The sequence below is a fragment of the Stylophora pistillata genome, chromosome 10 (genome assembly GCF_964205215.1).
Source record: "Stylophora pistillata chromosome 10, jaStyPist1.2, whole genome shotgun sequence".
Classification (NCBI taxonomy): Eukaryota; Metazoa; Cnidaria; class Anthozoa; order Scleractinia; family Pocilloporidae; genus Stylophora; species Stylophora pistillata.
In genome coordinates, this window is record NC_142528.1 from 8,984,819 (window position 1) to 8,999,026 (window position 14,208).

General features: G+C 35.3%; 1 protein-coding gene and 1 long non-coding RNA gene across 3 annotated transcripts; one reads left to right on the plus strand and one right to left on the minus strand.

Annotated features, from left to right (window-relative positions):
* Window positions 1-708: 708 nt before the first annotated feature.
* Window positions 709-13,906, minus strand: LOC111340135 (rab11 family-interacting protein 3). Of its 2 annotated transcripts, none has more exons than XM_022946923.2 (14): window positions 13,769-13,906; window positions 13,042-13,132; window positions 12,706-12,827; window positions 10,574-10,908; window positions 9,872-9,904; window positions 8,594-8,720; window positions 8,079-8,182; window positions 5,390-5,480; window positions 4,219-4,268; window positions 3,283-3,364; window positions 2,568-2,705; window positions 2,169-2,303; window positions 1,937-2,014; window positions 709-1,037 (listed from the first exon to the last, which is right to left on the minus strand). In XM_022946923.2, exons 1-14 carry the CDS (start codon window positions 13,904-13,906, stop codon window positions 879-881), a joined length of 1,683 nt encoding a protein of 560 aa, XP_022802658.1. In that variant the 3' UTR covers window positions 709-878. The 2 variants fall into 2 exon arrangements, with proteins under 2 accessions (XP_022802658.1, XP_022802657.1); XM_022946922.2 differs by having other exon boundaries at window positions 9,872-9,910.
* LOC148721705 (uncharacterized) lies at window positions 3,358-7,441 on the plus strand. The gene is made up of 2 exons (XR_015992761.1): window positions 3,358-3,429; window positions 6,990-7,441. It is a non-coding gene; the product is annotated as an uncharacterized LOC148721705 (long non-coding RNA).
* Window positions 13,907-14,208: the final 302 nt, after the last annotated feature.

Genomic DNA, 14,208 nt, shown 5'->3' on the forward strand with positions numbered 1-14,208 from the left:
GAGAATTCACATTTTTAAATGTCTATATTTTTATATACACTGAAGCTATCCAATAATTTAAATCTTCAAAACCTTAAAAAAATCTTTCCACTTTATGATGTGTAAAGTACACCAAAAAATGCAGGGGTTATGTTCACAAACATCAATGTACATCAATGATTCATGTTTCTGGCACCTTTCTCTTAAGTGAAAAAAAGCATTTTAAAAAAATTGTGAGCTGTCTATTAAACGTCTCATTCCCTCACGATTTCTGGAGCCTCATGAGCAGTCATTACTCTTTCAAGTTTTTCATTCCTTAAATGTTTTCACACTCTTAAATAGCATAGGTGTTCACAGCAACTCAAAATACAGTCTTTTATATTCAGGATCTCCCTAAATCTGCCTTGTATTGGGAGCATCACTTTCCCTCCTTTTCAAGGTGTGTGAGTGGTTATTCCCAAGGTAAATGCTCTGCATTGTAGTTCTCCAAGAACACAGGAATACAGGATTCTGTTCTCTGATTAATATTCCACCAGAATAAACAAGAAAACCATATACTCATAAACAGAAATTTCTTCTAGTTTCTGTTTTTTTTTTTCTTGAATACAAAGATAGCCAAGTCCAAAAGAAAATATTGCAAGGCCACTTTGTCCAGCCACACCTATAAGACACTATTTGAGAATGGTAAAAAAAGAGTTTCTCTCCAGATATAAATACACCAAGACTAGATTAACACTAAGGTGTCAGGTCTTTTATAAAATTGTTCATAATTATCACATTCCATTGCTTATCATACAAATATAAAATTAAACATCTATTTTGCCAACATGTGCATGGTACAGTGTGTATGTCAACAATGACAAATGGTATGTATGATTTTAATTAGGTGCCAGACATTGTTATCGCAGTTCAAGTAGGGCAGGATTATGTTCCATAATCATCATCAATAATCCATCCAGGTAACCTCGTAACCTCCTGTTTTCTTCCTCTTGGTCTCTAAGAGCATTGATGATTTTTTCTTTGTCAGCTGTGACAAGTTCATCAGCCAATGATCCTTTCTGCAAGAGGTCAAAAGGAAACAGCAGCTCATTAACACTTTACCCCTGAGAGTAACTAGCACCTAACTGGCACTCTTATAATCCCACGGGTACCAATGAATGCTTTTCATTCCACTAATTTATTTGTGTTTTTCTCGTTGCCATGTTCCCACCAATGGCGTAGCTCCGCTTTCTGCATATAAAACCACATACAACCCACAATTCCTCCATTCGCTCTGACGAAGGGCTAACGCTCGAAACATCAGATTTTTTATTTGTTACGGTGGCCAATTTACAATTTCAACTTAGTTGATATAACCAATTATCTTGTTACCCCCACCAATGCAGAACCACATGTACAGTTTCTTTAGAAACTTTCAGCCCTTAGCATCTAACCTCTTCTCCTCACCACATCCCCCCTGAATCACAAATTAAGGTCAGGAGAACAAAGGAAAGGATCACCGACTAAAGAAGCTCTTGATCGTTAAACAAATTCTCCTTGTCAGCACCTTACAAAATGTGTTGAAAACAGTATGGAAAATATGTATTCTGACAGTAGGGTGTAAAGGAATAAAAAGAGAAGAAAAAGGGAATACAGATACAAACTTTCAAATTTATTAGAAGGGGTCAGAAGAGATGTATTTACCAAATGCTATTTTTCATGTTTATAAAAGGTAAAGATAGGTTGACTTCAACAAGAAAATAATTGTATTCAATTGTTGTCAGAGAAAAATAATATTCTACCTTTCACTCACAATAGCAAAAGAAAAAGTTCTCCTAACTGAGACTACACATTTCTTTGTTGGCTATTCCTGGGAATTTGGTTTTTGATCTGCATTAAATCAGAAAATTCCTCTGCTGCTCCAAAAGAATTATACAAGAACATTGAAAAGAATGACATGTACATCATGTATGCCCACCTGTTCTGCACCAAAGAACCCATCCTGTTGCAGTTGTACGTTGAGCTCTTCTTTTGAATTTCTCAAGCCCAAGTTCTCCTAGAATCAAAAGAAGACTCTTTTTCAATGAAAGCTCTAGTGATGTAAGGCCACACAGTAAATAATAATGATGCAGGAGTAGCCTTGCATGAGTTAGTATTCACCAATGGCTGCAGATGACAGTCTAACTACAAATATTTCACTGTTTCAGTACCTTTATCAGTGACTGAACATGTCTTTCTAAGTCAGTCTTCTGCTGTTCCACATTTTGAAAGTCTTTCAGTTTCTGATCTACTTCCTGCCTATACTTTTCCAGTTCTGAAAGCTGCTCAGAGGCTAGGGCAAGCTCCTAAACAAATGAAATTATAAATAACAACGAGATCCTTTTAACAGTTTTACATGAAACATGCAAAAAATCCACTTAAGTATGTGAACCTTAAGCCAAAAAGTATTCTCAAAAGTTTCTTTTTCACACAAATTTCAATTTACTGTCTATGTTTTTCACCCTTTCATCGTAATTTCAATCCATTCAAATGATTTGAGCAGCCATTTGAACTATCTTGGCATTCATTCCAGGTATCTACACAAAACATATTCAAACACCTGTACTGACCTGTTCATGTTGTTGATGATCTTCGAGTCGTCCCTTACTTTCAGTGTCTAGCTTTCCTTTTAGCTCAGCCACTTCATCTGTTTTAATTTGAAGTTGGAGTTCAAGGCTATCTATTTGTTTCAGAAGCCTTCTTTTATCCTGTCATAGATACATTCTATAATTAGCATAACTGACAAGAAACCTTTACAACTAGTGTAAAGGATTAGAGGATTTTTTTTTTAAACGACAGTATTGAAGAAAACTGCAACAGGATATAAGCATTTCATCATGTGATCTGATTGTAAGAGTTGGCGGAGAGGGGGGGGTAATCTTGAGAAGGACTGTTGCCTGAGGAGACTTACGTCTCAACAACTTGGGTGTCATCATCAGAGTCAGTTGAGTGTTAATAAGTGCAGTTGGTGCAAACTGATTGGTCAATTTAGCCTTGATGTTATTGGTTATAAAACTTAAGAAGCAAAAACTGGTTAGGTTATGATTGGTCAATTTCAATCTGTCCATAATGTGAGGTCCTTCTGTTCGGCTAGTTTGTTGTGTGAATGTGGTGAAAAAGTTGTGCGTATGGTTCCAGTAGTTATTGACACCTGTTGCAAGGAGTCTGTTCTTAGAGAACCAGCTTTCCAGAGTCATTCATTAACAAAAGGTAGTGCCATAGGTTAATTAATTAAGCATTGCTGGAATGTGTGTTAAGTCACCATTACTGTATACATGCACTAACCTCATGACATATCTCTAGTTCTTTTCTTAACATAGGCTCCACTTTTTTAAGATGTTCTATTTCCTCTTCAGCTTGAAGTAACCTACAAGAAAAAAATGAAGTTCATGTTACAAGAAGCATGGTAACACTCAGGACAACAAATTTAAGGTAAATAAATAATGAATAGGAAAAAAGCCTTACAAGTGAATTACAATTCGTCAAATTATAAGTGAAAATTTGTCCAAAAAAATTATGTTTTTAAAAGGGTTCCTACTTGTACCTTAAGTCTGAGATCCTTAAACAAAGGGGTAAGTTTCTGGAAAAACTGTGGTGCTGTTGTGTCAGTGGGGGGGGGGGGGGGGGTTACAAGATAATTGGTGTTATTAAAAACTAGATCATTGGATAATGCAATTCAAGACTTTTTATTGGCCTAGCCATTATGGTATATCAGCCAATATACCATAATCCACAATTATGGTAAGCGTACGTGTCAGCTTAAAATTAAAAGGGAGCTAAAAATTTAATAAAATTTAATAATTTAATTTAACGTTTTTAATACTGACAACAATTACTCCACTCGTGCTTGTTGGATATGAGATGATTATAGCCAACTCGGCGCTATCATCTCATATCTAGTGGAATAATTGTTAATTATCAACTGAGTCACCCTGGCCACAATGACAAGTTTCTAAAGAGAGGTTCTGCTGAATAACTTTTGAGGGGTTTATCTTGACAAACTTCACACTATCAGTTGTTTTAAGGTTAACTTTCAGATATCAAAATTCAGCTGTTATGATATGCAAATAAATTCAAAGGGCTCATAGTAAACATACTTTTATATAAAATAATCTACAACCATAGCAATTTTTTTCATATATTTACAAGCTTAAATCATGCTGCACTAAAAAGAACAGTGCAAGAAAAATTAATATACACAACTGGTGTGTCACTACTTACTTTCTGTTGAGTGTTTCTAATGTTTGTTCATTTTCTCTCTCTAATTTGGTCTGTGAAGGAGAAGAAAAGAAATACTGTCAGGGAAAAAATGTCATACTTATTAGTTAAAATTCTCCCAAGATTGTGGTAACAGTGAAAAATTATTAATCATTTGCAATCATTAAAAACTTTCCTGCATCTTCTGGTTACAATTCAGTGTTGTGACAATAGTCCATTTTACAGTTGTGTGCTTGGTTGCCAAGCTTTTGAATGGGAGTGAGGCTAGGGTTGACCTTGTTATGATACAAACCTTGCTGCATTTCAAATGTAAATCACTTTGTTATCATGCTAAGTAGATACAGGTCTCTATGACAACAAGGTCACTTTCAGCCTCACTCTGAATCAAAGGCTTGGCAACTAAGTACACAACTGTAAAATGGCCTATTGCATGTCAACTAGTTAACCCCCTGGAGTAACTAACATTTAACTTCTCCTTGTAATATCCATACACTATAGAGCAAACAGGGTAATTACGAGGATACTCATACTTATCGGGTAGGGCCTGCTGTCTTGATCTACCACCAAATTCTCATAAACAATTTACAGGGAAATGTGTAGCAGCTACAGGGGAGAATCAACAATAAATTCATGCGACTTTGAGGATTAAAGGTAGTTGATGATAATGATGAGAGACATAGGGTTTTCATTTGGACATTTATTGATATGTGTAGCTTAAAATATCATGCAAAACAGCTTCAAACAACTCAGGCCATTAAAATTTAGCAATGGAATTCTGAGCAATTGACCACTTTCATAAATGGCTGCCGGATTAATATTCTTTTGTTTAAATTTAAATTAGCCTTTCTGACCTCGCTTGAGATAATGTATTCTTTTGAATTTTGTTCTGGAGAACGAGGCCAGAAAGGCTAATTTAAATTTATACAAAAGAATATTAATCCGGCAGCCTTTTATGAAAGTGGTCTATGGCCCTAGAATTCTCCAGTCTCATGATCACAGTATTAAACCATGGACATATATTCCTTCTGGATATAAACAACGGACATGGTTACTTATGATTGTTTAGTTGGCAGATTTAAAAACTTTCATCAGATACTCATGGCTGACCACAAGAAGTAAAACTAAGAACCAAAATTAAAAGGTTGTGGTTGAACAAACCTCAGTCAAAACTTACCAAAGCTGTTTTGTATCTCAAACTTTCTTCCTCTACTTGTTTCCCTGTTGAAACTTTTTGGCTCTCGAGTTGTTCTTCTAATGCATTTATTCTACAATAAAATCAAACACAATCATGAAAACAATTTAATAATATCCTAAATCAGTGCTTTGAACCTTTGAGGTTAAGACAGTGCTAAATTTCGAGAACTTAAAAACAAATGCATGGTGGCTAAAAAAGATGTACCAATTTACTTCTTTTTGTTTTATCCCTTATTTTTGGTTGTTGTGTTTTTAACTGTATGTCAAAATGTTAGGACAGCCAAAATACTGAAATAAAACCTGACCAATGCTGGTCAGCTAATGTGAGTTTGAAAAAGCACCCAAATTCTAAAGAGAAAAAGTATTTGAATGATTAAAATAGAAATCTTTCATTTTGATAAAGAAATAATTATCAAACTGCATGAGAAACTGATACCAGCATCAAAATAATTGCCTATCTAGAGCACTGTACTTGATGAGGCACAATGTTTCATTCATTCAGAAGATATCCCAACTAAGAAAATTTGAAGAGATTCATCTAAAAAGTGGAATTAAAACCTTTAAAAGTAATTGCCATTTGAAATTTGCCTCTTAAAACCATTTTTCACATAATCATTACAAGGCAAACATGAGTTTATTTTTTCTTGTGGAACAAATCAAATTTAAACCCTAAGAAACTGAAACTGACTATGATACATTTATGGCAAAGAAATGTGACTGAAATGGAAAACTTCATTAGCTAACATAAACTTTTCATTTCACAAGCAAATATCAGCTGGCACTTTCAAAAATAAAATATTATTGCTCAATATGTTAATATTGCTGTGTCAAACATCTTTTATTGAAATAATTTAACAAAAAGTCACCTTTCCAACAAAACTATGTGCCTTTTCGTGACTTTCTCCCCATAGCTTACATTTGTGACATAAAATCGCCAATTCAATACAACATACAAGTCAAAATTTCATCATTTTAATCTTTATGGTTGTAATATCAAGTTTTCAGTCCAAGTGGAGAGAAAATCAACAAAAACACCCATAATCTATTCTGTTCTTTTAACATCATATTCTCATCACTCGGTTCCATGAAGAGAAACCTAATTCTTCTCAAGAAAATAAATATAAAAATACTAAAAGTAAAAGGCAAAATGTATTTTAACAAACATCTTCAATAAAAATCTGAATTCAGCTGAGAATATATATCACTGTGATGGATGTGAATCATAAAAAGTAATTTACAAGCTTGTAATGTGCTACAAGGGAAATACAGTTGACAAACTTGCCTTTACATTACAAGAGGAGAGCATTACAAAGCTATCCATCCATGAAAATGGTTCACAATTTTTCTCTAGGCATGAAAATGAAAATATGATACCAGAAGCAGCAGTTTCTTAGAGTCTTCTTTACATTGAACAATGTGAACTCATTCACAATAATATAATGTCAAATGGCTTCCTGACGCATTCAGCCAATATTGCGAAAAAAAAAAAAAAAAAACTGGCTCACCTTCTAAGAATAGAACTATGAATTGATGCAAAAACATTTCCCTCACAAACATTTTTCTTTCACCTTTGGTTTCAGGTGCATCATTTATGATGAGGAAATAAATTTCAATCTGACTACGTTTTATGCAAATGTGGGGCAGATGTCACTTGAATAGCAAGTTAATTATTCATGAAAAAAGCCAAAAGGCTTTAAATAGGTTAGACAGGTAGTGGCTCATTTGAATAAACCACATCTTTATGACATTGTTCATAAACACAGCAGGATGTCTGCTAAAATAAAACAACATACCTCAGCCACAAAAAAGGAACAAAACAACAAAAAATAAACTCTGGATCAATCAAAACTTTGAACAGATACCAGGTGGCTAGGATGTTTTTCAAAGCAAAACCATTGTCACTGTGTACTACAGAATATAATAGCAAGCTGCTAGAATACACACAAATTTATTCAATGTTGCCACATGATTATTTTTTTACAGGTTGTTTGTACTTGAGATATAATAAAATTGAGCTTGTTTTGCCCTTTTAGTTCAAGATGAAAATTAAAATCTTCTCAAAGTCTGTTGTGCATTATTCTAAAATCAGTTTCAAGAATTTAGACTGAAATGAGTGTCAGTACTATAACTGAGCATCATAAGCTGAGTTTTTGTAAAAATATATAAAATGGCATTAAACAATCATGATAAAAAGATTTTGCTTGCTTTAAGAAAATAATGATCTGCAAAAAATTTAATAGTAACCTCTCCAAATCTATTTTCTACTGCATGCAAACTTAAAATAACAGCTCTTACTACCTTTATAAGGTAAGACAAGGAAAATCTTCCTCAGCATAAAGCTGATAGAACTTTATAGCACTTCTGTAGAATTCTCTTTGTCAGTACCAAGGGGAATGGATAGAGAAGAGTATGGAGAAAATGGAGATTGATGTTAAGGTGTAAGGGTTAAAGCACTTAGTCAAATATGTTGGTGTGCTAGTTAGAACTAATAATAAATGGAAGTGAAAGAAGCAAGGGAGAAGATAATAAATGTGTTAGCAGTAACACCTGCAGAAGGCACAACTTCCTATACACTACAAGTAAAGATCAATTTTCAAACTGAGCATGTGAACAAAAGTAGATAACTGTCTGGTGAAATATTTCATCAAAGATTCATGCACTCTGCTTACCTCGTACATAACAATTTATTTTCCTCTCTAAATTTGTTCTGTTTATCTGTTTGCATTGCATGATCCTCTTGTAATAGTGACACTTGTGAAGACAGTCTTTTAAGCTGTAGAAATAATAAAAATAAATCTTAATAATGGCCCTTCAACTGGGTTTAAGACAAACAATTGACGATAATGATGTCAATTCCATTTTAAATTTCTACAATTTCTTTGTGCACAACGGAAGTAGCTCTTAAGTACATGTAACTTTTCAGTGGTAGGTGCTCTAAGCTGTTGGTGACTGAAAAACAAAAAATGGCTGCCAAAAATAAAATTGTAGTCCCCAATGGGGGAGAGAATAAAAACAAACACACCAAACCATTTACCACACCATACAGTTAAGAAGAAAAAGTCATTTACAGGGTGTCAATAATATTTCTTGAAATAATTTATCTCCCTTTAGCTCATGGCACAATGATGTGCCAATGATGTATTTCCATTTCCACCACTGAGTGATAAATCATGAGACTACAAACCTCAGTTAGGAGAAACATTGATGTTCCTGCTTCACTATCTGATAGTGCTCGATCACCCATAAGGTCATCAAAACTGTTATGTCTACTGGGATTTTCTGAGTGACATTTATAGAGATGCATATGATGGCTACAGAAAAACATAACAAAATAGAGAGAGATGTCAATGAAAGTAAAAACAAATACAAAACTTTTCTGAGGTAAAAACCAAATGTGCATTGGGTTAATCAAAAGAGAAGTATATCATCATAAAAATTACAATCAACTTTGTAGTAAAAATTTTGTGAGCCAGAAAACAAGAATATTTCAACTACCCCTAAACAGAAAGCACTGTCCCTATGAGAGACATTTTGATCTTGCATGAAAAAAGATCTCTACAGAATGACATCTTACTGACTTCAGATGAGAACAAAGTGTTAGCAAATGCAAACAGCAGCTATGATAATTCCACTGATACAAAGTTATGGCATTATGAGAGGGCTTTGAAATATTTTAGACAAGTTATGAGTATCAATTTACATATTTTACAAAACATTGATAATAAATAAAAAGACATACAAGGTGTTCAATGTGTATTCTTTGGAATCACATGACCATCATGAAAATTCACTTGAAAATAAAAGTTTTGGCTAGTGGTCAAGTGATTTTGAGTGCTCTAAGAAGCCTATTCTCTTTTGAAAAACAATGTACTTTGAACTCTTGATGAAGAGGGTTTAACATGTCATATACAGTTCAATGTAACACTTGTTGCAAAAATATAGGTTTCAAAGTCTTAATATACTATAGTTGTTATGTAACAAAAAGATCAAGAGGGAGAAAAATGGAAAAATGCTTACACTGAACATACACAAAAAGATGTCAGTCTGTAGTTTGCTTTCTAACAATTGATTGAAAGAAAAATGGTTCTAGGATAGAGAATTCAATAATTAAGGGTGTGGTGGTAAGGGGAGGGGAAGGGGGAATGAGAGGGTAGGGTAGGGGGTAATGGTGATTAATAACAAATACCTCATTGTCTCTCTTAAAACCAACATTCTAAATTCCAATTTGACCTAGAAACAGTGTACAGGAGCCAACTCATGGAATGTCTACTGTGACATCACATAATTAATATATATTTTTTTATTTTTCTATTTTTCATTTATCATGTTTGTCATTCTAAATCACAAAACAACAACCTTCACCTCTTGTGGAATAGCAATGCTGATTGCTAAATAGTCCATCTTAATCGATGGGCTATTGAATTACATTCATCGCATTTATTGATCAATAAATCCTGCTTACCTCGAAAATGCAGCAGCTGCAGCTGATGATCTTCTGTTGCTGAGGAAATAGATGATAAAAATATAATGAGCAAATATAACACAAGTTCTGTCAAAGAGTCACTTCAAATGGTTTTAAGATTGATTAAGTTTTGGCTCAATGCATGTCTTCCTCTAAGTTTAAGTAGACATAATCATGATATACAGTATCCTTCTGAATACTGCAAAAATAGCTCTTCTATGGATCTCCCTCTCTAATAACTAATCTTTTTAATTCATGTCACAAACCCACTTAGCCTTTTAGCCACAACAATCTGTTTAAACACCATACTATTACTACTCGAAGGCAAGATCAAAACAGCTTATTTTCCTACTCATAAAAGAATGATAAATACACCTCCCATAACAGTGCTTTCAATAAGACCCAGCACCCACTGGAGCTCTGGCAGGCATTCTGTTGTGAGTCGCCAGGTATAATTCACCGAGCTCAAGTTGCAGTCACCATGTTAAGTCGTAATCAAGTCACTCTCCGGCAGGTGTTGTACTGAGGTAGCCACCTATTTCAAATCTTATTGAAAGTCCTGCATAATAAAAGAGGTCTAGGGAACACCAAATTCTGATTTACTAATTCAAAAGGAAATAACTGGACAATTAAAGGGGAGAATCATTGGTACACGTACAGGTAACATCATAGCGGTTGATTAGAAACACTAATTAAATATACTTTCTTAAGATGCGTTCAGCATATGGATGGTTCCTTTCTAATGTTGGACTATCTTCAAACGCTGTATCCTCACTGAAGCTTTCTCCAAATCCTTCAAATCCTTCTTCAGACTGATATTCACTGGTATCTGAGTGTGAATGTCTATCACTGTACATATCAACATTCATGGCTGGTAAAGTTGCCCGATGTTTTAACCGAGGTCCTGTGGGAGGTGGGAATGTGGAATATTGTTTTCGATTGCGACTAAACTTTGAAGGTTGCAGCTCATCTTGGAAATTGTCATCATCATCGCCATTATAATCATTTGTTGATGTTGTACTGTAAGAACTGTCTCTCTGAAAAGAGAACATTGCATCAGTACCACAGATCATGATTAAATGTATAATAGGTAATAGTTAACCCTCTCAGTCCCAGATCTCATTGGTAATTCTCCTTGCTCTCTGTCATACAAATCTTAAGAGATAAGTTCCAAGAATTTGGTAATGGATCAACCAATAATCCCCCAAAATGAAACTGTTCTTTATCCTTACCACTTGTCTGCCTGATATAGTATCATTATTGTAAGGAGAAACTATGTCTTCATCACACACGGAAGTTAAATTGATAAGAGTAAGCAATCAAGCCAAGTGACCCACAATGTGCCAGGACTTCTTCACCTCGACAGGACATGAGGCGACTAAGAGTATTGTTATTTCCTTTGGATATCATGCCACTCCTTTGCAGGTTTACAGGTTTGCAGGTAACCTCCCCTCTCCCTCCCCCATGTATTTTGTTAGGCTTCTGGGAGAGTCTTTTATTAATACTCCTAGATAAAGTGAAGGTTTCACTGTATTGTAGTCATCATTAAAATTAATAATCCTTTGTCCAAAATTCAGTAGGAAACAATTATCAATGAGAACAAACTGTTGTTCATTAGGCCTCTTACTGCCATCTGCTCAACTGGGGCAGATCCAGGTTTTCATGGAGGGGGGTTCGGATAAACGCCCGCTGAAGGTGGTGGCCCCTAGGGGAGTCTGGGGGCATGCTCCCCTGGAAAATTTTTAATTTTAGGGCCTCTGAAATGCGATTTTCAGCATTTTCAGGGGCAATTTAAAGTGGTTTAATTGCTCTAAAGTCACCTCCATGCATTTGTTATACGTTTTTATGTTCAGTTTAGGGGGTTCAACCGAACCACCCCTAGATCTGCCCCAGCTCAAATTTGATCTTGATTATTTGGACACAGCCACATGTTGTACCTGGCTTTTTATAGTTTCTATGTATATACACACAGATTTCAATAACCTTTTCCATAAGCCATTGTCAAAGGGCTGTGAGGCCAAATCCAAATACGAGAGGCTCCTTACAGGCTAAACAGCCAGTAGTTAGAGGTCTTAAGAGCAGTGGTAGACCCATCATAACCAGACCTTTTGACACCCTTGAAATACAGGGTTGTGTAAACTATGGGAACACAGTTTTTGAACTTCACCAGTTTTTTCATTTTGTTTTGTTGTCAGCTTCAAGAGCCCAAGATAAAAAATTTCATACAAATTCAACAAAAAACCCAAAACTGAATGTTTTTCTGCAGCAAAAGCCTACTTTGAATGAAATGAAACTCTGAAAATAACCCATAGCCATAGCTACTGGCAAATTAGATGTATATTAGTGATTTGATCACAATATATTTTAGGCACCATTCACAAAATACGAAACAAAAGTGCACATCTGATGACGTATGTAGCACATTAATGAGTCCGAACGTATCGAGGTGCAATGATGCATAGATAAACATTGCAAGGATACGCACAGTCAGATACCTATTTACATCACTGACTAATCCACATTAATATTCATTTCCATACTTCAATTAACATAGCAAAACAAGTTGCTGAAAAGAAAAGAAATAACCTCACCTGACTCTAGAAAAACAAAAAATCCTGAGAAACTTCACGCACAATTTCCCACGAAATGAAATATTGTGTCATTACATTTGTGTGCACAAAACTTGTCTCTAAGCCAATTCTGAAACCTTAAAGTACCCGTTGTCATACGCAATCATGGTTTATTCTCTCCCAGCACTAAGTGGAATAAATGAGCAATCACTCAGGTAGGCTCTGGAAAAAAATTCAATTAATTTAAAAGGGGAATGAAAGTACCTCACAACAGCTATCTTCCTGTTGGTCGTTTTCTGCCACAGATATTGTCAGTCTTGGAAAAGATTCATCTTCCACTAACTCGTGCGAATTCTTTTCATTTACATTGACATCACCATTAGCCCCTAGGGAAATGGAAACATTTCAATATCATATAGACACCATCCAAAAACAAAATGTATTGTCGCTTCCCGATCGATCTCGTGTTTTCACGTCTGCGAATATTATTCACCTGAACCACTGTCATATTGGAACCTTTCACAATTGCACATAGCGCAATATAATTGAATCCCGATATTTCACCGACAGGTCGGCATTGATGTTACAAAAATCACTTACCTAGGAAATCATGTATTCCTTTACAAAAACCGTCAAAGCTTATCTGCCCAAACCCTTCAGGATCGAGTTTTTCGATCAGCATTTTTATCTCCTGGTGGTAGAGGAGAACGAAAGAATATCAATGAGATTTACATTGACAACAATCAACACTTGCCGCTAAGGAAGTTAAAGCTTTCGGTTGCGATCGAATTTAGAAAAAGTTTTCACATGTACGCTCAATTTTGATATTGGAGATAGAGAACGACGAAGAAAACGATTTCAAGAATATAAACTGATTGAACACTGTTTCCACTGAAAATGTTAGAATTTTCTACCTGTTGGTGACCGGTTTACAGAAGGTAATTATAGTAAACTAAACTGGTGTGGTGAAAGAGATGACAAGCAAGAGTGCAAATAAAACAACACTTTTCGAAACTACAGTAGTGGCGATCGAGCCTCTTCAAATTCCACTAAAAAATAATCGCTTGGAAATCCTAGCATCTGAAATATTTTGGTCGAAGCAAATTGATCACAGTCACTAGGAAACAAGACTCAAACGCTGACTACCGGCAATTACGTCTCTATCCAGCTTGCATGAACTCTCTGTTTACGATTGGAATCTCGTACAAAAACAACGTCTTCGCGTACCTTTAGTACAGTTTAAACGTTATCCACTACTGTTTCATTACAGACACATGGATAATAATAAAAATGAAAGTTACTAGTGGTAAGGACAGTTTTAATCTACCTCAAATCCAACACTGGCGTGTTCCTGGCCGAGACTAAGAAGATCCTGCGTCTTCACGAAACCGTCGCCATTTTGGTCACAAGCTTCGAAAACGGCTTTCAAATGGGAGAGAACATCTTCCGCGTTTACTTCTACCATGCCTGGAAACGGTAGAACCCCTGATCTTAATAGGGACTACTTAACTGTACTATAAAGGTATCATTTTGTGCGGTAGACTACGAGACCTCAATCAAACGGCTAGCGATTTGTTCGCTAAACATTCACTGATGATTGACAACAAGGAAGTCACGTGACTAAAATATCTCGAGCAAAGTCTGAATAACACCAAGGCAGCCCTGAAAATAACGCAATCTTTGCTTCCAGCTCTTCCGAAATAGCTACTTCACGTCAGGTTTCTGCGATTACGCAAGGATTTGTTTAAGACCAGCAAATGATATACA

Coding starts and splice junctions, on each gene's coding strand:
- LOC111340135 (XM_022946922.2), bottom strand. CDS start 13,906: ATGGTAGAAGTAAACGCGGAAGATGTTCTCTCCCATTTGAAAGCCGTT. Junction 8,183..8,593: donor CAATGTTTCTCCTAACTGAG/GTTTGTAGTCTC, acceptor TTATTTCTACAG/CTTAAAAGACTGTCTTCACA. Junction 2,304..2,567: donor ATCATCAACAACATGAACAG/GTCAGTACAGGT, acceptor TCATTTGTTTAG/GAGCTTGCCCTAGCCTCTGA.